The sequence below is a fragment of the Somniosus microcephalus genome, chromosome 8 (genome assembly GCF_052327205.1).
Source record: "Somniosus microcephalus isolate GS21.2 chromosome 8, FLI_Smic_1.0, whole genome shotgun sequence".
In the NCBI taxonomy this organism is placed as follows: domain Eukaryota; kingdom Metazoa; phylum Chordata; class Chondrichthyes; order Squaliformes; family Somniosidae; genus Somniosus; species Somniosus microcephalus.
The window spans coordinates 80,697,940-80,725,680 of record NC_140994.1 but is presented as its reverse complement, the minus strand read 5'-3'; the positions used below and the strand labels follow the sequence as shown (position 1 = coordinate 80,725,680).

The window sequence follows — 27,741 nt, the reverse complement described above, 5'->3', positions numbered from 1 at the left end:
CAATAGTGAGCAACTCGCTGAAGGTAAGCAATTGCTTTCTGCTAGCTTGCTGATTAAAGCCAGGCAGGTTAAAGTTAACTAGATATTACATTTGTACAATTGCATTTTTTAAACAAAAATTGTCAGGCCTAATGTTTAATTCGTTTATAAACCTTTTAGTTTCCGAATGGTGGGGTTAGGATCATACAGTTTTACAGCACAGAAAGAGGCCATTCGGCCCATCGTGCCTGTGTCTGCATACTGCATGAGCTATTTGACCCTGAAATGATCTTCCGACCACACATCCGCAGCATAACTAAGACCGCTTATTTACACCTCTGTAACATCGCCCATCTCCGCCCTTGCCTCAGCTCACCCGCTGCTGAAACCCTCATCCATGCCTTTGTTACCTCTAGACTTGACTATTCCAACGCACTCCTGGCTGGCCTCCCATATTCTATCCTACATAATCTTGAGGTCACCCAAAACTCGGCTGCCCGTGTCCTAACTTGCACCAAGTTCCGTTTGCCAATCACCCCTGTGCTCGCTGACCTACATTGGCTCCCGGTTAAGCAACGCCTCAATTTCAAAATTCTCATCCTTGTTTTCAAGTCCCTCCATGGCCTCGCCCCTCCATATCTCTGTAATCTCCTCCAGCCCCACAACCCCCCGAGATATCTGCGCTCCTCTAATTCTGCCCTCTTGAGCATCCCTGATTATAATCGCTCAGCCATTGGTGGTCGTGCCTTCTGTTGCCTAGGCCCTAAGCTCTGGAATTCCCTGCCTAAACCTCTCCGCCTCGCTACCTCTCTTTCCTCCTTTAAGACGCTCCTTAAAACCTACCTCTTTGACCAAACTTTTGGTCGCCTGCCCTAATTTATCCTTGTGTGGCTCAGTGTCAATTTTTTTGTTTTATAATACTCCTGTGAAGTGTGTTGGGATGTTTTACTGTGTTAAAAGCCCTATATAAAAATACACGTTGTTGGTGTTGTAATCCCATTCCTCTGCCTTTTCCCTATACCCTTTTAAAATGTTTCTTTTTCCAATATTTATCCACTTTCATTTTAAAAGCTGTTATTGATCTGCTCCCACCACTGTTTCTGGTAGGACATTGCATGAGCTAACAACCCTTGGTGTAAAAAAAAAACCCTTCGTTCTGATTATGATGAATTTATTCCCTCTAGTTCCTGACTCACTGACCAGTGGAAGCAGTTTTTCCCTACTTACCTTATCAAATCCTCTCATAATTTTGAACACCTCTGTCAAATTGTACTGAAACGCCTCACCCCAGCTCCAGTCACCTGCTTTCTGTTTTAATGGTATTTTTAGCATTGTGTGGATTTTCCAAATCCATGATTTGATTAGTGTAGCTGGTTATTAGTTAGCTCTCCTGGGTCTGTTGTAAATTCGGTGTCACCACTCCCGCTTAGCAATTTTAAGATGGCTGTGCATTCCCCCCCCCAATTTTCACTTTATTTTTTCCCTCAAAAAAATCCTTCCTCTCTTCCCAGGATTTGACTTAATCCAGGAGGAATGGATTGTTAGCATTGTGTAGAAGTACAAAGCTCACCACCTGGAGACCTGCCTGAAATACTATAATTAACATCACACTAGACACACAAAAATAACTTTTTTTTTTCATTTTCAGTTAAACAGATGTACAGCTCTTTTACTGTTGCAAAATGTTGAAAAGAAACGTGCGTCATTTAAAAGTCTTGAGCAACATAGTCCCACAATAATTATGCCTTTTGAACTAAAGCACTAGATTTCTAAATACTAATTTGAACTAGGCTTATAGAATTCTGTTGGAAAAGCTTGTCTCTGTTACCCTTTAGGCTTATTGCCCTTTAGGTTTATGTGGTGTACTTTTCCCACTGTAATACTGTAACTATTGGAGTAATGAAGCAGCATGTGGACAGTGCTTGTGACCTCACATAAGTGCCCACTGACCTACGTTGGCTCCCGGTCCAACAACGCCTCGAATTCAAAATTTCCTCCATGGCCTCACTGCTCCCTATCTCTGTAAACTCCTACAGCCCTCTGAGAACTCTGCATTCCTCCAACTCTGGCCTGTTGTGCATCCCCGACTTCCTGTGTCCCACCATTGGTGGCAGTACCTTCAGCCGTCTAGGCCCTAAGCTCTGGAATTCCCTCCCTAAACCTCTTCACCCCTCTTCTTTTAATATGTTACTTAAAATCTACCTATTTGACTAAACCCTTGGTCACCTGTCCAAACATCATCCCCTTTGGCTCGGTATCAAATTTTGTGAAGCGCCTTGGGACATTTTACGATGTTAAAGGTGCTATATAAATGCAAATTGTTGTAATATGGACTAACATATTACAACCAGTATTCAGCTTCAACATGAAGTGTATCATCGCTGTTTCAGACATCTCTAAAGTTGGATTGCTGTGGAATGCAAATCAATGAGATATTATTCAAAATATTGGGCACTACAGTTTGAATTCCTGTCCTTTGTGGACTCCTGTTGGGGTAAAGCCTCTAATCCTTTCATCTATTCATGCCTGGGGACTTTTATGTCTGTCTGTTTTCCACAACACTGAGACATATGCGGGGAGAATTTTAACCCCCAAGAACGGGTAGGTTGGGGGCGGGTGGGTAGTTAAAATGTTTTTTTAGAACACGACTGCAACCCTGCTCCAACGCGCCCACATCCGGGTTTAACGGAGGCTCATTTGTATACCTGGTGAGTAACCTTCTCGCAGTCGACACCTTAATTAATGCAGGCGGGTGGGTACTTATTGCAGCAAGTAACATCCTTTATGAGATGTTAATGAGGTCTTTTTGCATTGAATTTTATGTCTCCCAACACGGATTTCCCAGGGCAACTGAAGGGAGGCGGGAGAGAACGGATCCAGCTGGACCTTCCATCCACGATCCCACACCCCCCCCTCCACGACCCCCCGACCTTCCGTCCACGATCTCCCCACCACCACCCACCGACCTTACATCCGCGATCTCTGCCCCCCCCCCGACCTCCCATCTGCGATCTCTCCCCCCCGACCTTCCATCCGCGATCTCTTCCCCCCCCCCGACCTTCCATCCGCGATCTCTTTCCCCCCCCCCGACCTTCCATCCGCGATCTCTTCCCCCCCCCCCGACCTTCCATCCGCGATCTCTCCCCCCCCCCCCGACCTTCCGTCCGCGATCTCTCCCCCCCGACCTTCCGTCCGCGATCTCTCCCCCCCGACCTTCCGTCCGCGATCTCTCCCCCCCCCGACCTTCCGTCCGCGATCTCTCCCCCCCGACCTTCCGTCCGCGATCTCTCCCCCCCGACCTTCCGTCCGCGATCTCTCCCCCCCGACCTTCCGTCCGCGATCTCTCCCCCCCGACCTTCCGTCCGCGATCTCTCCCCCCCGACCTTCCGTCCGCGATCTCTCCCCCCCGACCTTCCGTCCGCGATCTCTCCCCCCCGACCTTCCGTCCGCGATCTCTCCCCCCCGACCTTCCGTCCGCGATCTCTCCCCCCCGACCTTCCGTCCGCGATCTCTCCCCCCCGACCTTCCGTCCGCGATCTCTCCCCCCCGACCTTCCGTCCGCGAGCGATCTCTCCCCCCCGACCTTCCGTCCGCGAGCGATCTCTCCCCCCCGACCTTCCGTCCGCGAGCGATCTCTCCCCCCCGACCTTCCGTCCGCGAGCGATCTCTCCCCCCCGACCTTCCGTCCGCGAGCGATCTCTCCCCCCCGACCTTCCGTCCGCGAGCGATCTCTCCCCCCCGACCTTCCGTCCGCGAGCGATCTCTCCCCCCCGACCTTCCGTCCGCGAGCGATCTCTCCCCCCCGACCTTCCGTCCGCGAGCGATCTCTCCCCCCCGACCTTCCGTCCGCGAGCGATCTCTCCCCCCCGACCTTCCGTCCGCGAGCGATCTCTCCCCCCCGACCTTCCGTCCGCGAGCGATCTCTCCCCCCCGACCTTCCGTCCGCGAGCGATCTCTCCCCCCCGACCTTCCGTCCGCGAGCGATCTCTCCCCCCCGACCTTCCGTCCGCGAGCGATCTCTCCCCCCCGACCTTCCGTCCGCGAGCGATCTCTCCCCCCCGACCTTCCGTCCGCGAGCGATCTCTCCCCCCCGACCTTCCGTCCGCGAGCGATCTCTCCCCCCCGACCTTCCGTCCGCGAGCGATCTCTCCCTCCCCCCGACCTTCCGTCCGCGAGCGATCTCTCCCCCCCGACCTTCCGTCCGCGAGCGATCTCTCCCCCCCGACCTTCCGTCCGCGAGCGATCTCTCCCCCCCGACCTTCCGTCCGCGAGCGATCTCTCCCCCCCGACCTTCCGTCCGCGAGCGATCTCTCCCCCCCGACCTTCCGTCCGCGAGCGATCTCTCCCCCCCGACCTTCCGTCCGCGAGCGATCTCTCCCCCCCGACCTTCCGTCCGCGAGCGATCTCTCCCCCCCGACCTTCCGTCCGCGAGCGATCTCTCCCCCCCGACCTTCCGTCCGCGAGCGATCTCTCCCCCCCGACCTTCCGTCCGCGAGCGATCTCTCCCCCCCGACCTTCCGTCCGCGAGCGATCTCTCCCCCCCGACCTTCCGTCCGCGAGCGATCTCTCCCCCCCGACCTTCCGTCCGCGAGCGATCTCTCCCCCCCGACCTTCCGTCCGCGAGCGATCTCTCCCCCCCGACCTTCCGTCCGCGAGCGATCTCTCCCCCCCGACCTTCCGTCCGCGAGCGATCTCTCCCCCCCGACCTTCCGTCCGCGAGCGATCTCTCCCCCCCGACCTTCCGTCCGCGAGCGATCTCTCCCCCCCGACCTTCCGTCCGCGAGCGATCTCTCCCCCCCGACCTTCCGTCCGCGAGCGATCTCTCCCCCCCGACCTTCCGTCCGCGAGCGATCTCTCCCCCCCGACCTTCCGTCCGCGAGCGATCTCTCCCCCCCGACCTTCCGTCCGCGAGCGATCTCTCCCCCCCGACCTTCCGTCCGCGAGCGATCTCTCCCCCCCGACCTTCCGTCCGCGAGCGATCTCTCCCCCCCGACCTTCCGTCCGCGAGCGATCTCTCCCCCCCGACCTTCCGTCCGCGAGCGATCTCTCCCCCCCGACCTTCCGTCCGCGAGCGATCTCTCCCCCCCGACCTTCCGTCCGCGAGCGATCTCTCCCCCCCGACCTTCCGTCCGCGAGCGATCTCTCCCCCCCGACCTTCCGTCCGCGAGCGATCTCTCCCCCCCGACCTTCCGTCCGCGAGCGATCTCTCCCCCCCGACCTTCCGTCCGCGAGCGATCTCTCCCCCCCGACCTTCCGTCCGCGAGCGATCTCTCCCCCCCGACCTTCCGTCCGCGAGCGATCTCTCCCCCCCGACCTTCCGTCCGCGAGCGATCTCTCCCCCCCGACCTTCCGTCCGCGAGCGATCTCTCCCCCCCGACCTTCCGTCCGCGAGCGATCTCTCCCCCCCGACCTTCCGTCCGCGATCTCTCCCCCCCGACCTTCCGTCCGCGAGCGATCTCTCCCCCCCGACCTTCCGTCCGCGAGCGATCTCTCCCCCCCGACCTTCCGTCCGCGAGCGATCTCTCCCCCCCGACCTTCCGTCCGCGAGCGATCTCTCCCCCCCGACCTTCCGTCCGCGAGCGATCTCTCCCCCCCGACCTTCCGTCCGCGAGCGATCTCTCCCCCCCGACCTTCCGTCCGCGAGCGATCTCTCCCCCCCGACCTTCCGTCCGCGAGCGATCTCTCCCCCCCGACCTTCCGTCCGCGAGCGATCTCTCCCCCCCGACCTTCCGTCCGCGAGCGATCTCTCCCCCCCGACCTTCCGTCCGCGAGCGATCTCTCCCCCCCGACCTTCCGTCCGCGAGCGATCTCTCCCCCCCGACCTTCCGTCCGCGAGCGATCTCTCCCCCCCGACCTTCCGTCCGCGAGCGATCTCTCCCCCCCGACCTTCCGTCCGCGAGCGATCTCTCCCCCCCGACCTTCCGTCCGCGAGCGATCTCTCCCCCCCGACCTTCCGTCCGCGAGCGATCTCTCCCCCCCGACCTTCCGTCCGCGAGCGATCTCTCCCCCCCGACCTTCCGTCCGCGAGCGATCTCTCCCCCCCGACCTTCCGTCCGCGAGCGATCTCTCCCCCCCGACCTTCCGTCCGCGAGCGATCTCTCCCCCCCGACCTTCCGTCCGCGAGCGATCTCTCCCCCCGACCTTCCGTCCGCGAGCGATCTCTCCCCCCCGACCTTCCGTCCGCGAGCGATCTCTCCCCCCCGACCTTCCGTCCGCGAGCGATCTCTCCCCCCCGACCTTCCGTCCGCGAGCGATCTCTCCCCCCCGACCTTCCGTCCGCGAGCGATCTCTCCCCCCCCGACCTTCCGTCCGCGAGCGATCTCTCCCCCCCGACCTTCCGTCCGCGAGCGATCTCTCCCCCCCGACCTTCCGTCCGCGAGCGATCTCTCCCCCCCGACCTTCCGTCCGCGAGCGATCTCTCCCCCCCGACCTTCCGTCCGCGAGCGATCTCTCCCCCCCGACCTTCCGTCCGCGAGCGATCTCTCCCCCCCGACCTTCCGTCCGCGAGCGATCTCTCCCCCCGACCTTCCGTCGCGAGCGATCTCTCCCCCCCGACCTTCCGTCCGCGAGCGATCTCTCCCCCCCGACCTTCCGTCCGCGAGCGATCTCTCCCCCCCGACCTTCCGTCCGCGAGCGATCTCTCCCCCCGACCTTCCGTCCGCGAGCGATCTCTCCCCCCCGACCTTCCGTCCGCGAGCGATCTCTCCCCCCCGACCTTCCGTCCGCGAGCGATCTCTCCCCCCCGACCTTCCGTCCGCGAGCGATCTCTCCCCCCCGACCTTCCGTCCGCGAGCGATCTCTCCCCCCCGACCTTCCGTCCGCGAGCGATCTCTCCCCCCCGACCTTCCGTCCGCGAGCGATCTCTCCCCCCCGACCTTCCGTCCGCGAGCGATCTCTCCCCCCCGACCTTCCGTCCGCGAGCGATCTCTCCCCCCCGACCTTCCGTCCGCGAGCGATCTCTCCCCCCCGACCTTCCGTCCGCGAGCGATCTCTCCCCCCCCGACCTTCCGTCCGCGAGCGATCTCTCCCCCCCGACCTTCCGTCCGCGAGCGATCTCTCCCCCCCGACCTTCCGTCCGCGAGCGATCTCTCCCCCCCGACCTTCCGTCCGCGAGCGATCTCTCCCCCCCGACCTTCCGTCCGCGAGCGATCTCTCCCCCCCGACCTTCCGTCCGCGAGCGATCTCTCCCCCCCGACCTTCCGTCCGCGAGCGATCTCTCCCCCCCGACCTTCCGTCCGCGAGCGATCTCTCCCCCCCGACCTTCCGTCCGCGAGCGATCTCTCCCCCCCCGACCTTCCGTCCGCGAGCGATCTCTCCCCCCCGACCTTCCGTCCGCGAGCGATCTCTCCCCCCCGACCTTCCGTCCGCGAGCGATCTCTCCCCCCCGACCTTCCGTCCGCGAGCGATCTCTCCCCCCCGACCTTCCGTCCGCGAGCGATCTCTCCCCCCCGACCTTCCGTCCGCGAGCGATCTCTCCCCCCCGACCTTCCGTCCGCGAGCGATCTCTCCCCCCCGACCTTCCGTCCGCGAGCGATCTCTCCCCCCCGACCTTCCGTCCGCGAGCGATCTCTCCCCCCCGACCTTCCGTCCGCGAGCGATCTCTCCCCCCCGACCTTCCGTCCGCGAGCGATCTCTCCCCCCGACCTTCCGTCCGCGAGCGATCTCTCCCCCCCGACCTTCCGTCCGCGAGCGATCTCTCCCCCCCGACCTTCCGTCCGCGAGCGATCTCTCCCCCCCGACCTTCCGTCCGCGAGCGATCTCTCCCCCCCGACCTTCCGTCCGCGAGCGATCTCTCCCCCCCGACCTTCCGTCCGCGAGCGATCTCTCCCCCCCGACCTTCCGTCCGCGAGCGATCTCTCCCCCCCGACCTTCCGTCCGCGAGCGATCTCTCCCCCCCGACCTTCCGTCCGCGAGCGATCTCTCCCCCCCGACCTTCCGTCCGCGAGCGATCTCTCCCCCCCGACCTTCCGTCCGCGAGCGATCTCTCCCCCCCGACCTTCCGTCCGCGAGCGATCTCTCCCCCCCGACCTTCCGTCCGCGAGCGATCTCTCCCCCCCGACCTTCCGTCCGCGAGCGATCTCTCCCCCCCGACCTTCCGTCCGCGAGCGATCTCTCCCCCCCGACCTTCCGTCCGCGAGCGATCTCTCCCCCCCGACCTTCCGTCCGCGAGCGATCTCTCCCCCCCGACCTTCCGTCCGCGAGCGATCTCTCCCCCCCGACCTTCCGTCCGCGAGCGATCTCTCCCCCCCGACCTTCCGTCCGCGAGCGATCTCTCCCCCCCGACCTTCCGTCCGCGAGCGATCTCTCCCCCCCGACCTTCCGTCCGCGAGCGATCTCTCCCCCCCGACCTTCCGTCCGCGAGCGATCTCTCCCCCCCGACCTTCCGTCCGCGAGCGATCTCTCCCCCCCGACCTTCCGTCCGCGAGCGATCTCTCCCCCCCGACCTTCCGTCCGCGAGCGATCTCTCCCCCCCGACCTTCCGTCCGCGAGCGATCTCTCCCCCCCGACCTTCCGTCCGCGAGCGATCTCTCCCCCCCCGACCTTCCGTCCGCGAGCGATCTCTCCCCCCCGACCTTCCGTCCGCGAGCGATCTCTCCCCCCCGACCTTCCGTCCGCGAGCGATCTCTCCCCCCCGACCTTCCGTCCGCGAGCGATCTCTCCCCCCCGACCTTCCGTCCGCGAGCGATCTCTCCCCCCCGACCTTCCGTCCGCGAGCGATCTCTCCCCCCCGACCTTCCGTCCGCGAGCGATCTCTCCCCCCCGACCTTCCGTCCGCGAGCGATCTCTCCCCCCCGACCTTCCGTCCGCGAGCGATCTCTCCCCCCGACCTTCCGTCCGCGAGCGATCTCTCCCCCCCGACCTTCCGTCCGCGAGCGATCTCTCCCCCCCGACCTTCCGTCCGCGAGCGATCTCTCCCCCCCGACCTTCCGTCCGCGAGCGATCTCTCCCCCCGACCTTCCGTCCGCGAGCGATCTCTCCCCCCCGACCTTCCGTCCGCGAGCGATCTCTCCCCCCCGACCTTCCGTCCGCGAGCGATCTCTCCCCCCCGACCTTCCGTCCGCGAGCGATCTCTCCCCCCCGACCTTCCGTCCGCGAGCGATCTCTCCCCCCCGACCTTCCGTCCGCGAGCGATCTCTCCCCCCCGACCTTCCGTCCGCGAGCGATCTCTCCCCCCCGACCTTCCGTCCGCGAGCGATCTCTCCCCCCCGACCTTCCGTCCGCGAGCGATCTCTCCCCCCCGACCTTCCGTCCGCGAGCGATCTCTCCCCCCCGACCTTCCGTCCGCGAGCGATCTCTCCCCCCCGACCTTCCGTCCGCGAGCGATCTCTCCCCCCCGACCTTCCGTCCGCGAGCGATCTCTCCCCCCCGACCTTCCGTCCGCGAGCGATCTCTCCCCCCCGACCTTCCGTCCGCGAGCGATCTCTCCCCCCCGACCTTCCGTCCGCGAGCGATCTCTCCCCCCCGACCTTCCGTCCGCGAGCGATCTCTCCCCCCCGACCTTCCGTCCGCGAGCGATCTCTCCCCCCCGACCTTCCGTCCGCGAGCGATCTCTCCCCCCCGACCTTCCGTCCGCGAGCGATCTCTCCCCCCCGACCTTCCGTCCGCGAGCGATCTCTCCCCCCCGACCTTCCGTCCGCGAGCGATCTCTCCCCCCCGACCTTCCGTCCGCGAGCGATCTCTCCCCCCCGACCTTCCGTCCGCGAGCGATCTCTCCCCCCCGACCTTCCGTCCGCGAGCGATCTCTCCCCCCCGACCTTCCGTCCGCGAGCGATCTCTCCCCCCCGACCTTCCGTCCGCGAGCGATCTCTCCCCCCCGACCTTCCGTCCGCGAGCGATCTCTCCCCCCCGACCTTCCGTCCGCGAGCGATCTCTCCCCCCCGACCTTCCGTCCGCGAGCGATCTCTCCCCCCCGACCTTCCGTCCGCGAGCGATCTCTCCCCCCCGACCTTCCGTCCGCGAGCGATCTCTCCCCCCCGACCTTCCGTCCGCGAGCGATCTCTCCCCCCCGACCTTCCGTCCGCGAGCGATCTCTCCCCCCCGACCTTCCGTCCGCGAGCGATCTCTCCCCCCCGACCTTCCGTCCGCGAGCGATCTCTCCCCCCCGACCTTCCGTCCGCGAGCGATCTCTCCCCCCCGACCTTCCGTCCGCGAGCGATCTCTCCCCCCCGACCTTCCGTCCGCGAGCGATCTCTCCCCCCCGACCTTCCGTCCGCGAGCGATCTCTCCCCCCCGACCTTCCGTCCGCGAGCGATCTCTCCCCCCCGACCTTCCGTCCGCGAGCGATCTCTCCCCCCCGACCTTCCGTCCGCGAGCGATCTCTCCCCCCCGACCTTCCGTCCGCGAGCGATCTCTCCCCCCCGACCTTCCGTCCGCGAGCGATCTCTCCCCCCCGACCTTCCGTCCGCGAGCGATCTCTCCCCCCCGACCTTCCGTCCGCGAGCGATCTCTCCCCCCCGACCTTCCGTCCGCGAGCGATCTCTCCCCCCCGACCTTCCGTCCGCGAGCGATCTCTCCCCCCCGACCTTCCGTCCGCGAGCGATCTCTCCCCCCCGACCTTCCGTCCGCGAGCGATCTCTCCCCCCCGACCTTCCGTCCGCGAGCGATCTCTCCCCCCCGACCTTCCGTCCGCGAGCGATCTCTCCCCCCCGACCTTCCGTCCGCGAGCGATCTCTCCCCCCCGACCTTCCGTCCGCGAGCGATCTCTCCCCCCCGACCTTCCGTCCGCGAGCGATCTCTCCCCCCCGACCTTCCGTCCGCGAGCGATCTCTCCCCCCCGACCTTCCGTCCGCGAGCGATCTCTCCCCCCCGACCTTCCGTCCGCGAGCGATCTCTCCCCCCCGACCTTCCGTCCGCGAGCGATCTCTCCCCCCCGACCTTCCGTCCGCGAGCGATCTCTCCCCCCCGACCTTCCGTCCGCGAGCGATCTCTCCCCCCCGACCTTCCGTCCGCGAGCGATCTCTCCCCCCCGACCTTCCGTCCGCGAGCGATCTCTCCCCCCCGACCTTCCGTCCGCGAGCGATCTCTCCCCCCCGACCTTCCGTCCGCGAGCGATCTCTCCCCCCCGACCTTCCGTCCGCGAGCGATCTCTCCCCCCCGACCTTCCGTCCGCGAGCGATCTCTCCCCCCCGACCTTCCGTCCGCGAGCGATCTCTCCCCCCCGACCTTCCGTCCGCGAGCGATCTCTCCCCCCCGACCTTCCGTCCGCGAGCGATCTCTCCCCCCCGACCTTCCGTCCGCGAGCGATCTCTCCCCCCCGACCTTCCGTCCGCGAGCGATCTCTCCCCCCCGACCTTCCGTCCGCGAGCGATCTCTCCCCCCCGACCTTCCGTCCGCGAGCGATCTCTCCCCCCCGACCTTCCGTCCGCGAGCGATCTCTCCCCCCCGACCTTCCGTCCGCGAGCGATCTCTCCCCCCCGACCTTCCGTCCGCGAGCGATCTCTCCCCCCCGACCTTCCGTCCGCGAGCGATCTCTCCCCCCCGACCTTCCGTCCGCGAGCGATCTCTCCCCCCCGACCTTCCGTCCGCGAGCGATCTCTCCCCCCCGACCTTCCGTCCGCGAGCGATCTCTCCCCCCCGACCTTCCGTCCGCGAGCGATCTCTCCCCCCCGACCTTCCGTCCGCGAGCGATCTCTCCCCCCCGACCTTCCGTCCGCGAGCGATCTCTCCCCCCCGACCTTCCGTCCGCGAGCGATCTCTCCCCCCCGACCTTCCGTCCGCGAGCGATCTCTCCCCCCGACCTTCCGTCCGCGAGCGATCTCTCCCCCCGACCTTCCGTCCGCGAGCGATCTCTCCCCCCCGACCTTCCGTCCGCGAGCGATCTCTCCCCCCGACCTTCCGTCCGCGAGCGATCTCTCCCCCCCGACCTTCCGTCCGCGAGCGATCTCTCCCCCCCGACCTTCCGTCCGCGAGCGATCTCTCCCCCCCGACCTTCCGTCCGCGAGCGATCTCTCCCCCCCCGACCTTCCGTCCGCGAGCGATCTCTCCCCCCCGACCTTCCGTCCGCGAGCGATCTCTCCCCCCCGACCTTCCGTCCGCGAGCGATCTCTCCCCCCCGACCTTCCGTCCGCGAGCGATCTCTCCCCCCCGACCTTCCGTCCGCGAGCGATCTCTCCCCCCCGACCTTCCGTCCGCGAGCGATCTCTCCCCCCCGACCTTCCGTCCGCGAGCGATCTCTCCCCCCCGACCTTCCGTCCGCGAGCGATCTCTCCCCCCCGACCTTCCGTCCGCGAGCGATCTCTCCCCCCCGACCTTCCGTCCGCGAGCGATCTCTCCCCCCCGACCTTCCGTCCGCGAGCGATCTCTCCCCCCCGACCTTCCGTCCGCGAGCGATCTCTCCCCCCCGACCTTCCGTCCGCGAGCGATCTCTCCCCCCCGACCTTCCGTCCGCGAGCGATCTCTCCCCCCCGACCTTCCGTCCGCGAGCGATCTCTCCCCCCCGACCTTCCGTCCGCGAGCGATCTCTCCCCCCCGACCTTCCGTCCGCGAGCGATCTCTCCCCCCCGACCTTCCGTCCGCGAGCGATCTCTCCCCCCCGACCTTCCGTCCGCGAGCGATCTCTCCCCCCCGACCTTCCGTCCGCGAGCGATCTCTCCCCCCCGACCTTCCGTCCGCGAGCGATCTCTCCCCCCCGACCTTCCGTCCGCGAGCGATCTCTCCCCCCCGACCTTCCGTCCGCGAGCGATCTCTCCCCCCCGACCTTCCGTCCGCGAGCGATCTCTCCCCCCCGACCTTCCGTCCGCGAGCGATCTCTCCCCCCCGACCTTCCGTCCGCGAGCGATCTCTCCCCCCCGACCTTCCGTCCGCGAGCGATCTCTCCCTCCCTCCCGACCTTCCGTCCGCGAGCGATCTCTCCCCCGACCTTCCGTCCGCGAGCGATCTCTCCCTCCCCCCCGACCTTCCGTCCGCGAGCGATCTCTCCCCCCCGACCTTCCGTCCGCGAGCGATCTCTCCCCCCCGACCTTCCGTCCGCGAGCGATCTCTCCCCCCCGACCTTCCGTCCGCGAGCGATCTCTCCCCCCCGACCTTCCGTCCGCGAGCGATCTCTCCCCCCCGACCTTCCGTCCGCGAGCGATCTCTCCCCCCCGACCTTCCGTCCGCGAGCGATCTCTCCCCCCCGACCTTCCGTCCGCGAGCGATCTCTCCCCCCCGACCTTCCGTCCGCGAGCGATCTCTCCCCCCCGACCTTCCGTCCGCGAGCGATCTCTCCCCCCCGACCTTCCGTCCGCGAGCGATCTCTCCCCCCCGACCTTCCGTCCGCGAGCGATCTCTCCCCCCCGACCTTCCGTCCGCGAGCGATCTCTCCCCCCCGACCTTCCGTCCGCGAGCGATCTCTCCCCCCCGACCTTCCGTCCGCGAGCGATCTCTCCCCCCCGACCTTCCGTCCGCGAGCGATCTCTCCCCCCCGACCTTCCGTCCGCGAGCGATCTCTCCCCCCCGACCTTCCGTCCGCGAGCGATCTCTCCCCCCCGACCTTCCGTCCGCGAGCGATCTCTCCCCCCCGACCTTCCGTCCGCGAGCGATCTCTCCCCCCCGACCTTCCGTCCGCGAGCGATCTCTCCCCCCCGACCTTCCGTCCGCGAGCGATCTCTCCCCCCCGACCTTCCGTCCGCGAGCGATCTCTCCCCCCCGACCTTCCGTCCGCGAGCGATCTCTCCCCCCCGACCTTCCGTCCGCGAGCGATCTCTCCCCCCCGACCTTCCGTCCGCGAGCGATCTCTCCCCCCCCGACCTTCCGTCCGCGAGCGATCTCCCCCCCCCGACCTTCCGTCCGCGAGCGATCTCCCCCCCCCGACCTTCCGTCCGCGAGCGATCTCCCCCCCCCCGACCTTCCGTCCGCGAGCGATCTCCCCCCCCCGACCTTCCGTCCGCGAGCGATCTCCCCCCCCGACCTTCCGTCCGCGAGCGATCTCCCCCCCCCGACCTTCCGTCCGCGAGCGATCTCCCCCCCCCGACCTTCCGTCCGCGAGCGATCTCCCCCCCCCGACCTTCCGGCCGCGAGCGATCTCCCCCCCCCGACCTTCCGGCCGCGAGCGATCTCCCCAGCCGCGAGCGATCTCCCCAGCCGCGAGCGATCTCCCCAGCCGCGAGCGATCTCCCCCCCCGACCTTCCGGCCGCGAGCGATCTCCCCCCGACCTTCCGGCCGCGAGCGATCTCCCCCCCCGACCTTCCGGCCGCGAGCGATCTCCCCCCGACCTTCCGGCCCGCGAGCGATCTCCCCCCCCGACCTTCCGGCCGCGAGCGATCTCCCCAGCCGCGAGCGATCTTCCCCCCCCGACCTTCCAGCCGCGAGCGATCTCCCCCCGACCTTCCAGCCGCGAGCGATCTCCCCCCCCCGACCTTCCAGCCGCGAGCGATCTCCCCCCCCCGACCTTACCAGCCGCGAGCGATCTCCCCCCCCCGACCTTCCAGCCGCGAGCGATCTCCCCCCCCCCGACCTTCCAGCCGCGAGCGATCTCCCCCCGACCTTCCAGCCGCGAGCGATCTCCCCCCGACCTTCCAGCCGCGAGCGATCTCCCCCCGACCTTCCAGCCGCGAGCGATCTCCCCCCCCGACCTTCCAGCCGCGAGCGATCTCCCCCCGACCTTCCAGCCGCGAGCGATCTCCCCCCCGACCTTCCAGCCGCGAGCGATCTCCCCCCGACCTTCCAGCCGCGAGCGATCTCCCCCCCCGACCTTCCAGCCGCGAGCGATCTCCCCCCGACCTTCCAGCCGCGAGCGATCTCCCCCCCCCCCGACCTTCCAGCCGCGAGCGATCTCCCCCCGACCTTCCAGCCGCGAGCGATCTCCCCCCCCCCGACCTTCCAGCCGCGAGCGATCTCCCCCCCGACCTTCCAGCCGCGAGCGATCTCCCCCCGACCTTCCAGCCGCGAGCGATCTCCCCCCCGACCTTCCAGCCGCGAGCGATCTCCCCCCGACCTTCCAGCCGCGAGCGATCTCCCCAGCCACGAGCGATCTCGCTCCCCCCCCGACCTTCCAGCCGCGAGCGATCTCCCCCCCGACCTTCCAGCCGCGAGCGATCTCCCCCCCCCCCCGACCTTCCAGCCGCGAGCGATCTCCCCCCGACCTTCCAGCCGCGAGCGATCTCCCCCCCCGACCTTCCAGCCGCGAGCGATCTCCCCCCGACCTTCCAGCCGCGAGCGATCTCCCCCCCCGACCTTCCAGCCGCGAGCGATCTCCCCCCGACCTTCCAGCCGCGAGCGATCTCCCCCCCCCGACCTTCCAGCCGCGAGCGATCTCCCCCCCCCGACCTTCCAGCCGCGAGCGATCTCCCCCCCCGACCTTCCAGCCGCGAGCGATCTCCCCCCCCCCGACCTTCCAGCCGCGAGCGATCTCCCCCGACCTTCCAGCCGCGAGCGATCTCCCCCCCCGACCTTCCAGCCGCGAGCGATCTCCCCCCCCCGACCTTCCAGCCGCGAGCGATCTCCCCCCCCGACCTTCCGTCCGCGAGCGATCTCTCCCCCCCGACCTTCCGTCCGCGAGCGATCTCTCCCTCCCCCCCGACCTTCCGTCCGCGAGCGATCTCTCCCCCCGACCTTCCGTCCGCGAGCGATCTCTCCTCCCCCCCGACCTTCCGTCCGCGAGCGATCTCTCCCCCCCGACCTTCCGTCCGCGAGCGATCTCTCCCCCCCGACCTTCCGTCCGCGAGCGATCTCTCCCCCCCGACCTTCCGTCCGCGAGCGATCTCTCCCCCCCGACCTTCCGTCCGCGAGCGATCTCTCCCCCCCGACCTTCCGTCCGCGAGCGATCTCTCCCCCCCGACCTTCCGTCCGCGAGCGATCTCTCCCCCCCGACCTTCCGTCCGCGAGCGATCTCTCCCCCCCGACCTTCCGTCCGCGAGCGATCTCTCCCCCCCGACCTTCCGTCCGCGAGCGATCTCTCCCCCCCGACCTTCCGTCCGCGAGCGATCTCTCCCCCCCGACCTTCCGTCCGCGAGCGATCTCTCCCCCCCGACCTTCCGTCCGCGAGCGATCTCTCCCCCCCGACCTTCCGTCCGCGAGCGATCTCTCCCCCCCGACCTTCCGTCCGCGAGCGATCTCCCCCCCCGACCTTCCAGCCGCGAGCGATCTCCCCCCCCCGACCTTCCAGCCGCGAGCGATCTCCCCCCGACCTTCCAGCCGCGAGCGATCTCCCCCCCCCGACCTTCCAGCCGCGAGCGATCTCCCCCCCCGACCTTCCGTCCGCGAGCGATCTCTCCCCCCCCGACCTTCCGTCCGCGAGCGATCTCTCCCTCCCCCCCGACCTTCCGTCCGCGAGCGATCTCTCCCCCCCGACCTTCCGTCCGCGAGCGATCTCTCCCTCCCCCCGACCTTCCGTCCGCGAGCGATCTCTCCCCCCCGACCTTCCGTCCGCGAGCGATCTCTCCCCCCCGACCTTCCGTCCGCGAGCGATCTCTCCCCCCCGACCTTCCGTCCGCGAGCGATCTCTCCCCCCCGACCTTCCGTCCGCGAGCGATCTCTCCCCCCCGACCTTCCGTCCGCGAGCGATCTCTCCCCCCCGACCTTCCGTCCGCGAGCGATCTCTCCCCCCCGACCTTCCGTCCGCGAGCGATCTCTCCCCCCCGACCTTCCGTCCGCGAGCGATCTCTCCCCCCCGACCTTCCGTCCGCGAGCGATCTCTCCCCCCCGACCTTCCGTCCGCGAGCGATCTCTCCCCCCCGACCTTCCGTCCGCGAGCGATCTCTCCCCCCCGACCTTCCGTCCGCGAGCGATCTCTCCCCCCCGACCTTCCGTCCGCGAGCGATCTCTCCCCCCCGACCTTCCGTCCGCGAGCGATCTCTCCCCCCCGACCTTCCGTCCGCGAGCGATCTCTCCCCCCCGACCTTCCGTCCGCGAGCGATCTCTCCCCCCCGACCTTCCGTCCGCGAGCGATCTCTCCCCCCCGACCTTCCGTCCGCGAGCGATCTCTCCCCCCCGACCTTCCGTCCGCGAGCGATCTCTCCCCCCCGACCTTCCGTCCGCGAGCGATCTCTCCCCCCCGACCTTCCGTCCGCGAGCGATCTCTCCCCCCCGACCTTCCGTCCGCGAGCGATCTCTCCCCCCCGACCTTCCGTCCGCGAGCGATCTCTCCCCCCCGACCTTCCGTCCGCGAGCGATCTCTCCCCCCCGACCTTCCGTCCGCGAGCGATCTCTCCCCCCCGACCTTCCGTCCGCGAGCGATCTCTCCCCCCCGACCTTCCGTCCGCGAGCGATCTCTCCCCCCCGACCTTCCGTCCGCGAGCGATCTCTCCCCCCCCGACCTTCCGTCCGCGAGCGATCTCCCCCCCCCGACCTTCCGTCCGCGAGCGATCTCCCCCCCCCGACCTTCCGTCCGCGAGCGATCTCCCCCCCCCGACCTTCCGTCCGCGAGCGATCTCCCCCCCCCGACCTTCCGTCCGCGAGCGATCTCCCCCCCCCGACCTTCCGTCCGCGAGCGATCTCCCCCCCCCCGACCTTCCGTCCGCGAGCGATCTCCCCCCCCCGACCTTCCGTCCGCGAGCGATCTCCCCCCCCCGACCTTCCGGCCGCGAGCGATCTCCCCCCCCCGACCTTCCGGCCGCGAGCGATCTCCCCCCCCCGACCTTCCGGCCGCGAGCGATCTCCCCAGCCGCGAGCGATCTCCCCAGCCGCGAGCGATCTCCCCAGCCGCGAGCGATCTCCCCAGCCGCGAGCGATCTCCCCCCCCGACCTTCCGGCCGCGAGCGATCTCCCCCCGACCTTCCGGCCGCGAGCGATCTCCCCCCCCGACCTTCCGGCCGCGAGCGATCTCCCCCCGACCTTCCGGCCGCGAGCGATCTCCCCCCCCGACCTTCCGGCCGCGAGCGATCTCCCCAGCCGCGAGCGATCTTCCCCCCCCGACCTTCCAGCCGCGAGCGATCTCCCCCCGACCTTCCAGCCGCGAGCGATCTCCCCCCCCGACCTTCCAGCCGCGAGCGATCTCCCCCCCCCGACCTTCCAGCCGCGAGCGATCTCCCCCCCCCGACCTTCCAGCCGCGAGCGATCTCCCCCCCCCGACCTTCCAGCCGCGAGCGATCTCCCCCCGACCTTCCAGCCGCGAGCGATCTCCCCCCCGACCTTCCAGCCGCGAGCGATCTCCCCCCGACCTTCCAGCCGCGAGCGATCTCCCCCCCCGACCTTCCAGCCGCGAGCGATCTCCCCCCGACCTTCCAGCCGCGAGCGATCTCCCCCCCGACCTTCCAGCCGCGAGCGATCTCCCCCCGACCTTCCAGCCGCGAGCGATCTCCCCCCCCGACCTTCCAGCCGCGAGCGATCTCCCCCCGACCTTCCAGCCGCGAGCGATCTCCCCCCCCCCCGACCTTCCAGCCGCGAGCGATCTCCCCCCGACCTTCCAGCCGCGAGCGATCTCCCCCCCGACCTTCCAGCCGCGAGCGATCTCCCCCCCGACCTTCCAGCCGCGAGCGATCTCCCCCCGACCTTCCAGCCGCGAGCGATCTCCCCCCCCGACCTTCCAGCCGCGAGCGATCTCCCCCCGACCTTCCAGCCGCGAGCGATCTCCCCAGCCACGAGCGATCTCCCCCCCCCGACCTTCCAGCCGCGAGCGATCTCCCCCCCGACCTTCCAGCCGCGAGCGATCTCCCCCCCCCCCGACCTTCCAGCCGCGAGCGATCTCCCCCCGACCTTCCAGCCGCGAGCGATCTCCCCCCCCGACCTTCCAGCCGCGAGCGATCTCCCCAGCCGCGAGCGATCTTCCCCCCCGACCTTCCAGCCGCGAGCGATCTCCCCCCGACCTTCCAGCCGCGAGCGATCTCCCCCCCCGACCTTCCAGCCGCGAGCGATCTCCCCCCGACCTTCCAGCCGCGAGCGATCTCCCCCCCCCGACCTTCCAGCCGCGAGCGATCTCCCCCCCCCGACCTTCCAGCCGCGAGCGATCTCCCCCCCCGACCTTCCAGCCGCGAGCGATCTCCCCCCCCCGACCTTCCAGCCGCGAGCGATCTCCCCCCGACCTTCCAGCCGCGAGCGATCTCCCCCCCCGACCTTCCAGCCGCGAGCGATCTCCCCAGCCGCGAGCGATCTTCCCCCCCGACCTTCCAGCCGCGAGCGATCTCCCCCCGACCTTCCAGCCGCGAGCGATCTCCCCCCCCGACCTTCCAGCCGCGAGCGATCTCCCCCCGACCTTCCAGCCGCGAGCGATCTCCCCCCCCCGACCTTCCAGCCGCGAGCGATCTCCCCCCCGACCTTCCAGCCGCGAGCGATCTCCCCCCGACCTTCCAGCCGCGAGCGATCTCCCCCCCCGACCTTCCAGCCGCGAGCGATCTCCCCCCGACCTTCCAGCCGCGAGCGATCTCCCCCCCGACCTTCCAGCCGCGAGCGATCTCCCCCCGACCTTCCAGCCGCGAGCGATCTCCCCCCCCGACCTTCCAGCCGCGAGCGATCTCCCCCCGACCTTCCAGCCGCGAGCGATCTCCCCCCCCCCCCGACCTTCCAGCCGCGAGCGATCTCCCCCCGACCTTCCAGCCGCGAGCGATCTCCCCCCCGACCTTCCAGCCGCGAGCGATCTCCCCCCCGACCTTCCAGCCGCGAGCGATCTCCCCCCGACCTTCCAGCCGCGAGCGATCTCCCCCCCCGACCTTCCAGCCGCGAGCGATCTCCCCCCGACCTTCCAGCCGCGAGCGATCTCCCCAGCCACGAGCGATCTCCCCCCCCCCGACCTTCCAGCCGCGAGCGATCTCCCCCCCGACCTTCCAGCCGCGAGCGATCTCCCCCCCCCCGACCTTCCAGCCGCGAGCGATCTCTCCCCCCCTGACCTTCCAGCCGCGAGCGATCTCCCCCCCGACCTTCCAGCCGCGAGCGATCTCCCCCCCGACCTTCCAGCCGCGAGCGATCTCCCCCCCCGACCTTCCAGCCGCGAGCGATCTCCCCCCCCCGACCTTCCAGCCGCGAGCGATCTCCCCCCCCCCGACCTTCCAGCCGCGAGCGATCTCCCTCCCCGACCTTCCAGCCGCGAGCGATCTCCCCCCCCCGACCTTCCAGCCGCGAGCGATCTCCCCCCCCCGACCTTCCAGCCGCGAGCGATCTCCCCCCCCCGACCTTCCAGCCGCGAGCGATCTTCCCCCCCCCCCCCCCCCCACCGACCTTCCAGCCGCGAGCGATCTCCCCCCCCCCCCCCCCCCCCGACCTTCCAGCCGCGAGCGATCTCTCTCCCCCCTTCTTCTCCGCTCCCCGGCTATGGCCTACCATCGCAGGCCTTCCTGCCTGTCTGCTCAACAGCCTCTCAACCTGGCTGGCTGCCGGCTGGGAAACAGAGAAAAAAACCATGAAATGAGGTCCTGCTGTTGAAGTCGGCAGGATCTCCGCGTTGCTTAAACGCATTTCTGGGTTTCCCGGCCACTCCAACTTCACAAATTGCTCTATATATATCGTGGCAGTCAGGACATCGAAGGGCATTTCCCACTTGGCTGTAAAGCTGATATTGATTTTCATCATTTTCCACTGCTCCCATTATCTGCAAATTTGGACACTTTGTGCATAATTCCTTCCTCTAAACCATTTATTAAAAAATTATAAACAGCAGTGTCCCCAACACTGAGTCATGTGACACTCCACTGGTAACTGGCTACCAACCAGATACCTGCCCATGCACTCTACAACTCATTGTCTACCAAACAACTATTTGCTAATCCATTTGATACATTTCCATTCATCCCATGGACTTGGACCTTGTCCAGCAGCCTATTATGAGGGACAGCACCTTCCTGAAATCTAGGTAGATAACATCCACTATCTCTCATCTCAAAGAAATCCAATAAATTAGTCAAGTATGATTTCCCACTCCTAAAACCATGCTGACTGACTCTGATTAGCTCATTCCCTTTTAAGGTGCTCTCTTTTATATTATCCCTCGTAATACTTGTGAGGCTTGCGTGTCTATAATTTGATGGTTCACCCCACCCATATTTCGAAGACTGGAGTCACATTTGCTATTTTCCTGTCCTCTGGGATATGGCCCGAGTCCAGTGAATTTTGAAAAATAACCACTCCTGACATACTTAGTCTTTTGAGCCAATTCCTTCAGTACCTTGGGATGAAAGTTGTCCGAGCCAGGAGCCTCATCTACCTTGACCTTCAACAACCTCGCCAATATGTCCTCTCCTTATGACTTAAAACATTTTCAGTCTACATTCACCTTTAAACTGTACCCCAATCCTGGCATTTAACCCCCCCATTTCTTTTGTGAACTCTGTTGAAAGTAACAGTTAAATACTTCAGCAATTTCTTTATCTTCACCACTTCCCCATTGTCATATTTTAGTGGGCCAATCCCTCTTTACACCCTTTGTTTACTCCTGACATACTTAAAGAATGTTTTGTTGTTCTTTGTTTCCAGCCCTGTTTTCATCAGTACACTCTTTCAGCCCCCAGTTTCATGGTATTCCACATCCTATCTTTATAAATCTCCCTATCCTGGTCCTTTCCTGAGCATAAAAATGTTTTATATGCTTTTTCTTTCTCCTCCCGAAAGCCTTTCACAATTTGTTACCAAGCCAAACTCATCTTACTCATTTTTTTCTGCCCCTGACCTATTTCAAGGATAAATTCCTTTTGCATCTTAAAACTATCCCTTTGAAACTATTCTGCTTTCCTGCCACTATCTCTTCCCATTTTCCCATCCCATGCATTCTGTCATACCATTAAAATCAGCCTGTTTATAATTTAGCTATTTAATTGGCTTCCTTTTGTTTTTCACCCTCATGTCTACCCGAATTCAGAATATTGTGGCGACTAGATCCCAAAATTCTCCCTCACTTCTGCTTTGCTTCTTGTTCCCTCCTCATTCATTAGCACAAAATCTAGTATTGCATTACCCCTTGTGGGTTTCTTAACGTACTGTCTTAGAAACAAGTCTATCACAATTTCAATAAATTCTCATTCAAATGCAGACTGTTCCATTGTGCACTCCAGTCGCCTATGAGGAAGATTGAAATCTGCTAGGATTACAGTTGAAGACTTAGCACTTATCATCTCCCACCAAACTGCACCAGTCACTTTCTTTGACTGTTTGGTGGCCTGCAGCATGTTCCTATTATGAGCGCTATCCCTTTACTCTCTAATGTTGCAGTTGCAAATAAATCTGGGTTGGCCATTTTGTGAACACAAGCCTATAGAAGTGGCAAGTGAAGGTTTAATATCTCTGGTTTTTGTTGAAATGTATTTCCTCATGCCCATGTGCCTCACCATCTGAACACCACTGGATTGAGCCCAAAATGTGTGTGTGCAATAATCCTTGGTGTTTTTTGAAGTTAGTTGTGTTCATTTTTGTTGGGTAAAGATTTCAAGGGATATGGAACAAAGGTGGGTAAATGGAGTTGAGGTACAGATCTGCCATGATCTGATTGAATGGCGGAGCAGGCCCGAGGGGCTAAATGACCTCCTCCATTTTCTGTGTTCCTAATTCTTTAAACCCCTGAATTTTGGAGGAAGAGTAATCACTTTTTTTTACTGGCTTTGATATATAAAAGCATCTGTACTTTCATGACTCAATATATTTTCCCCTCAACATTTTTTGTCACAGCATCTCGCAGTTTCCAGGGAGTATGACAGCGACTCTTTGAAAAGGTTCAGCTGGACGGCTGATACACTAGACAACGTCAACCTCGTTTCCAGCCCCATCCATTCTGGGTAGGTTGCAGTCCACGCCATCCAGCGCGATGTGTGAAATGTCACATCTTCACATGTATAAATTTTCATGCTGACTAAATGTTAGGTTTTTTTCCCCCTTTCGTGTTTTTGTTTTCCCCACAACAGCATTCACATTGCTAGATGCTAAGACTGCATCCCTGGTAGCAAGGGAAACGTGAAGCTTTGGGTTGTCCTGTCCCACCAGGTTGGAGGGAGTTCTGCTTGGGGCACACCCCACCCCCCTCCCTGACCACTCACTTGAAATCAAGGACCAATCAGGTGGAAGATCCCAGCTATGCACCTGTGCCCTGCCATTCCCTGGCACAATACATTGGTGTACCAGTTTCCAACAAAATAAACTCTGATGAAAGCCAGAACAGGACAGCTAGTGACAAAACTAGAGATGGACTCCGTTTTTCTTCCTGTTGGCAAGGTGGTATTTAGTGAAGTGGCATTACGTCAGTGCGGCTTTCGCATATATGGTTTGTTGGCCCATAGTAGCAAACCTGTAAGGCGAAGTTGAAAGCACAGGTAGGCTACACAAGTAAACAGCAGGGGCCCTGGAATAACACTTGTTGTTTTATCCCTGGCAGAGCATTTCCCATTTATATCTCTTCCCCCCCCCCCACCCCCCATCTTCTGTTGCGAAGCCAATTCTTAATCTAGCTAGTCAATTGGTCAACTTTTCCATGACCCTTAACCTTTCCTGCTAGTCTCACGTGAAGCGCTTGTGAGACGTCTTCAAACGTCCAAGTAACTTACGTCTACTGGATTACCCTCATCACCGGCTTAGTTACCCCCTCGGAAAATTCTAGTAGCTTTGTAAAGCGTGACTTATTACTTCCAGAACCATGCTGATGGCTCCCTATAATAACTGCTCTTTAAATGTTCATTTGTAGCATGTCGTAAAATGCTTTCAAAAACACTTTTTCCACTGGAGATATTTGGTTAGCTTACCAGTAAGTACCATGTTTCTGCTTTACTCTGTTCTTGGTGTTCTGAAACTGCATTCGCCATGCTCCACTCCTCACGTTCTGCTCCAATATTTATGGAGGTCTGTGAAACATCTGTCAAAGAATCACCAATTTCCTCCTTTAATTCCTTGAGGATTCTAGGATGTACTCCTACTCCCTGGTTCAGGCTCGATGTGCTGGATGGGGATCACTTAGCTCTATTTGCTATGACTGGAATTTTTCTACTGTTTCTACTTTTCTTCCTTGTGAAAACTGATGTGAATTGTCCATTCAATATTTCTGCCGTAGCACCTGGTGTAGTTTTATACAATTTATGTTTTCTGGGTATACCTAAGATGCTGACCAAGTTTGGCTCATTGTTCAAATTTCTCTTTTGTTTGTTTGTTCGTTGTTCAAGACATTGTCCAAACACCCTGTAAAGTCTAAAGGGTAAATGAAGTCATGCGCACTTAAAACGACAATATTTCCGACTATTACAAAGGCACAAATTCAGGCAGCAATCTAAACCTTTGCTGGTATTGGCCAGGGTTCAGTGGGTAGCACTCTCTCCTCGGTTCAGGTTCCACTCCAGAGACTTGAGCACAAAATCTAGACTAACACTCCAGCGCAGTACTGAGGGAGAGCTGCATTGTTGTAGGTGCCGTCTTTCGGATGAGATGTTAAACCTCAAGACCAAAAGAGTTCTCCCTGATGTCTTGCCCAATACAGTATTTATCACTCAACCAACATCACTAAAGCAGGTTATCTGGCCATTATCTCAGTGCTGTTTTGTGGGAGCTTGCTGTGTGCAAATTGGCGGCTGTGTTTCCTACGTTCCAGCAGTGACTACACTTCAAAAGTACTTCATTGGCTGTAAAGCACTTTGAGACGTCTCGAGTTTGTGAAAATGCAAATTTTTTCTGTTAAAGTAAAGTTTAAAAATTAGAAACTGTCCCCCCAGGTGCTGAATGCTTATAAAGACACAGCGTGGGACTGAGTCAAGAAAGACCAAGAAAGGTCCTGGGCTCACTTGTTGGTCTGCAAGCTGATCTTGGCTGGGGCGGGAGTTCCGATCGACCTCTGCGTCCCCGGGCTAGGGAGGGCAGGAATCCCACTCCCAAGCGCCATCCAGTATCTCCCGAGTGTTAATCAAGTGTGATTGTCAGGTAAGGGCGGGATTGGTGCTCGGCTGTGCCCCCTTCAGCGGTCAAGCATCCTGCCAGCACTCGTAGTCTAGGCGATCGAGTGAAGACTTGTCACTTGGGTGAGAGAGTTTATGGCTACCAGTGTTTTCAAGGAGGAAGAAAATGGGAAATAGACAATTAAAAAAGAAAGTAAATTTAAAGGAGCAGTGCAGCATACTGTAGGGGTCCTTACAGTTTTGCCATGCCCTTCACACCTCATTAATTTTAGTGGTCTGCTAACAATAGCCTAGAAATGTCATTTCCTGCTTCAGTTCATAGTGAGGAAGCTGGTACACTAATTCATACAGTGCAGTGTAGATTGTAACCTGTTTATACACCAAGGTTAAAATTGGAACCAAGATTACATTGCAGTCAAGCGAAGAGTGGCCTCACCCTTGCCCACTTGCCTTTGAGGTCAAAGTTCTCCAGCATAATGGGCAGGGTGTGGCAGATTCAGGTTTAGAATGTGTTGTGTGGTGTGTGTGTGGGTGGTGTGTGTGGGTGGTGTGTGTGGGTGGTGTGTGTGGGTGGTGTGTGTGGGTGGTGTGGGTGGTGTGTGTGGGTGGTGTGTGTGGGTGGTGTGTGTGGGTGGTGTGTGTGGGTGGTGTGTGTGGGTGGTGTGGGTGGTGTGTGTGGGTGGTGTGTGTGGGTGGTGTGTGTGGGTGGTGTGTGTGGGTGGTGTGGGTGGTGTGTGTGGGTTGTGTGGTGTGGGGTGTGGGTGTGGTGTGTGGGTGGTGTGTGGTGTGTGGGTGGTGTGTGGTGTGTGGGGTGTGTGTGTGGGGTGTGTGTGTGTGTGTGGTGGGGGTGTGTGTGTGGGGTGTGTGTTGTGGGGTGTGTGTGGTGTGTGTGGTGTGGGTGGTGTGTGGTGGGTGGTGTGGTGTGTTTGGGTGGTGTGTGTGTGGTGTGTGTGGTTGGTGTGTGGTGGGTGTGTGTGGTGTGTGTGTGTGGTTGGTGTGTGTGGTGGGTGGGTGTGTGTGGTGTGGTTGGTGTGGGGTGTGAGGTGGGTGTGGTGTGTGGGTGGTGTGGTTGTGTGTGTGTGTGGTTGGTGTGTGTGGTGTGTGGTGTGGGTGGTTGTGTGGTGTGGTTGTGTGTGTGTTGTGTGGTGTGGGTGTGGTGGGTGTGTGGGTGGTGTGTGGTGTGGTTGTGGGTGGTGTGTGGTGTGTTTGTGGTGTGTGGGGTGGGTGTGGTTGGTTGTGTGGTGTGTTTGTGGTGTGTGTGGTGTGTGGTGTGTGGTGTGGTTGTGGTGTGTGGTGTGGTGTGTGTGTGGTGTGTGGGGTGGGTGTGGTGGTGTGTGGTGGGTGTGGTTTGTGTGGTGGGTGGGGTGTGGTGTGTGTGTGGTGTGTGGTGTGGTGGTGGGTGTGGTGTGTGTGTGGGGTGGGTGGTGTGGGGTGTGGTGTGGGGTGTGTGTGGTTGTGTGTGTGGCTTGGTGTGTGGTGTTGGGTGTGTGGTGTGTGAGGTGGGTGTGGTGTGTGGGTGGTGTGGTTGTGTGTGTGTGGTGTGGGTGTGTGTGGTGTGGGTGGGTGGTGTGGTTGTGTGTGTGTGTGTTGTGTGGGTGTGGTGGGTGTGTGGGTGGTGTGTGGTGTGTTTGTGGTGTGTTTGTGGTGTGTGTGTGGTGTGTGTGTGGTGTGTGGGGTGGGTGTGGTTGGTGTGGTGGTGTGTGGTGGGTGTGGTTTGTGTGGTGGGTGGTGTGTGGTGTGGTGGTGGGTGTGTGGTGGTGTGGGGTGTGGTGTGGGGTGTGTGTGGTTGTGTGTGTGGCTTGGTGTGTGGTGTTGGTGTGTGTGTGGTGGGTGTGTGGGGTGTGTGGGTGGTTGGTGTGGTGTGTGGGTGGTTGGTGTGGTGTGTGGGTGGTGGTGGTGTGTGGGTGTTGTGTGTGGTGTGTTTGGTGTGTTGTGGTGTTGGTGTGTGGTGTGGTTGGTGTGTGTGGTTGGTGTGTGTGGTTGGTGTGTGTGGTTGGTGGGTGTGGTGTGGGTGGTGTGTGGGTGTGGGGTGTGTGGTGTGGTTGGTGTGGGGTGTGTGGTGTGGGTGGTGGTGTGTGGTGTGTGTGTGGTTGGTGTGTGTGGTGTGTTTGTGTGTGTGTGGTGTGGTGTGTTGGTGTGTGGGGTGTGGTGTGTGTGGTTGGTGGGTGTGGTGTGGGTGGTGTGTGGGTGTGGGGTGTGTGGTGTGGTTGGTGTGGGGTGTGTGGTGTGGGTGGTGGTGTGTGGTGTGTGTGTGGTTGGTGTGTGTGGTGTGTTTGTGTGTGTGTGGTGTGGTGTGTTGGTGTGTGGGGTGTGGTGTGTGTGTGGTGGGGTGTGGTGTGGGTGTGTGGTGTGTGTGGGTGGTTGTGGGGTGGGTGTGGTGTGTGTGTGTGGGTGGTGGTGTGTGTGTGGTGTGTGTGGGTGGTTGGTGTGTGTGTGGGTGGTGTGTGTGTGGTGTGTGTGGGTGGTTGTGGTGTGGGTGTGGTGTGTGTGTGGTGTGGTTGGTGTGGTGTGTGTGGGTGGTGTGGGTGGTGGTGTGGTGTGTGTGGTTGGTGTGTGTGGTGTGTTTGTGGGGTGTGTGGTGGTGTGTGTGGTTGGTGTGTGGGGTGTGTGTGGTGTGTGTGTGGTTGGTGGGTGTGGTGTGTGTGTGGTGTGGGGTGTGTGGGTGGTGTGGTGTGTGGGGTGTGTGGTGTGTGTGTGGTGGGTGTGGTTGGTGTGTGTGGTGGTGTGGTGTGTGGTGTTGGTGTGTGGGGTGTGTGGTGTGTGTGTGGTTGGTGTGTGTGGTTGGTGTGTGTGGTGTGGGGTGTGTGTGGTGTGTGTGTGTGTGGTGTGTGTGTGTGGGTGGTTGTGGGGTGGGTGGTGGTGTGTGTGGGGTGTGTGTGTGGTTGGTGTGTGGGGTGTGTGGTGTGTGTGTGGTGGGTGTGTGGTGTGTGTGTGGTTGGTGTGTGTGGGGTGTGGGGTGTGTGGTTGGTGTGTGTGGTGTGTTTGTGTGTGGTGTGGGGTGTGTGGTGTGTTTGTGTGTGGTGTGGGGTGTGTGGTGTGTGTGTGTGTGTGTGTGGT

At 62.9% G+C, this 27,741-nt stretch overlaps 1 protein-coding gene across 19 annotated transcripts in view; it reads left to right on the top strand.

Moving 5' to 3' along the window:
• ank3b (ankyrin 3b) overlaps nucleotides 1–27,741 on the top strand; it is an 878,328-nt gene that overhangs the window by 766,315 nt on the left and 84,272 nt on the right. For all 19 annotated transcript variants that reach the window (XM_085994929.1, XM_085994938.1, XM_085994933.1 and 16 more), the window contains one exon: nucleotides 22,484–22,590. In XM_085994929.1, the coding sequence (XP_085851055.1) occupies nucleotides 22,484–22,590 (107 nt within the window). The remainder of the gene's footprint in view (nucleotides 1–22,483; nucleotides 22,591–27,741) is intronic.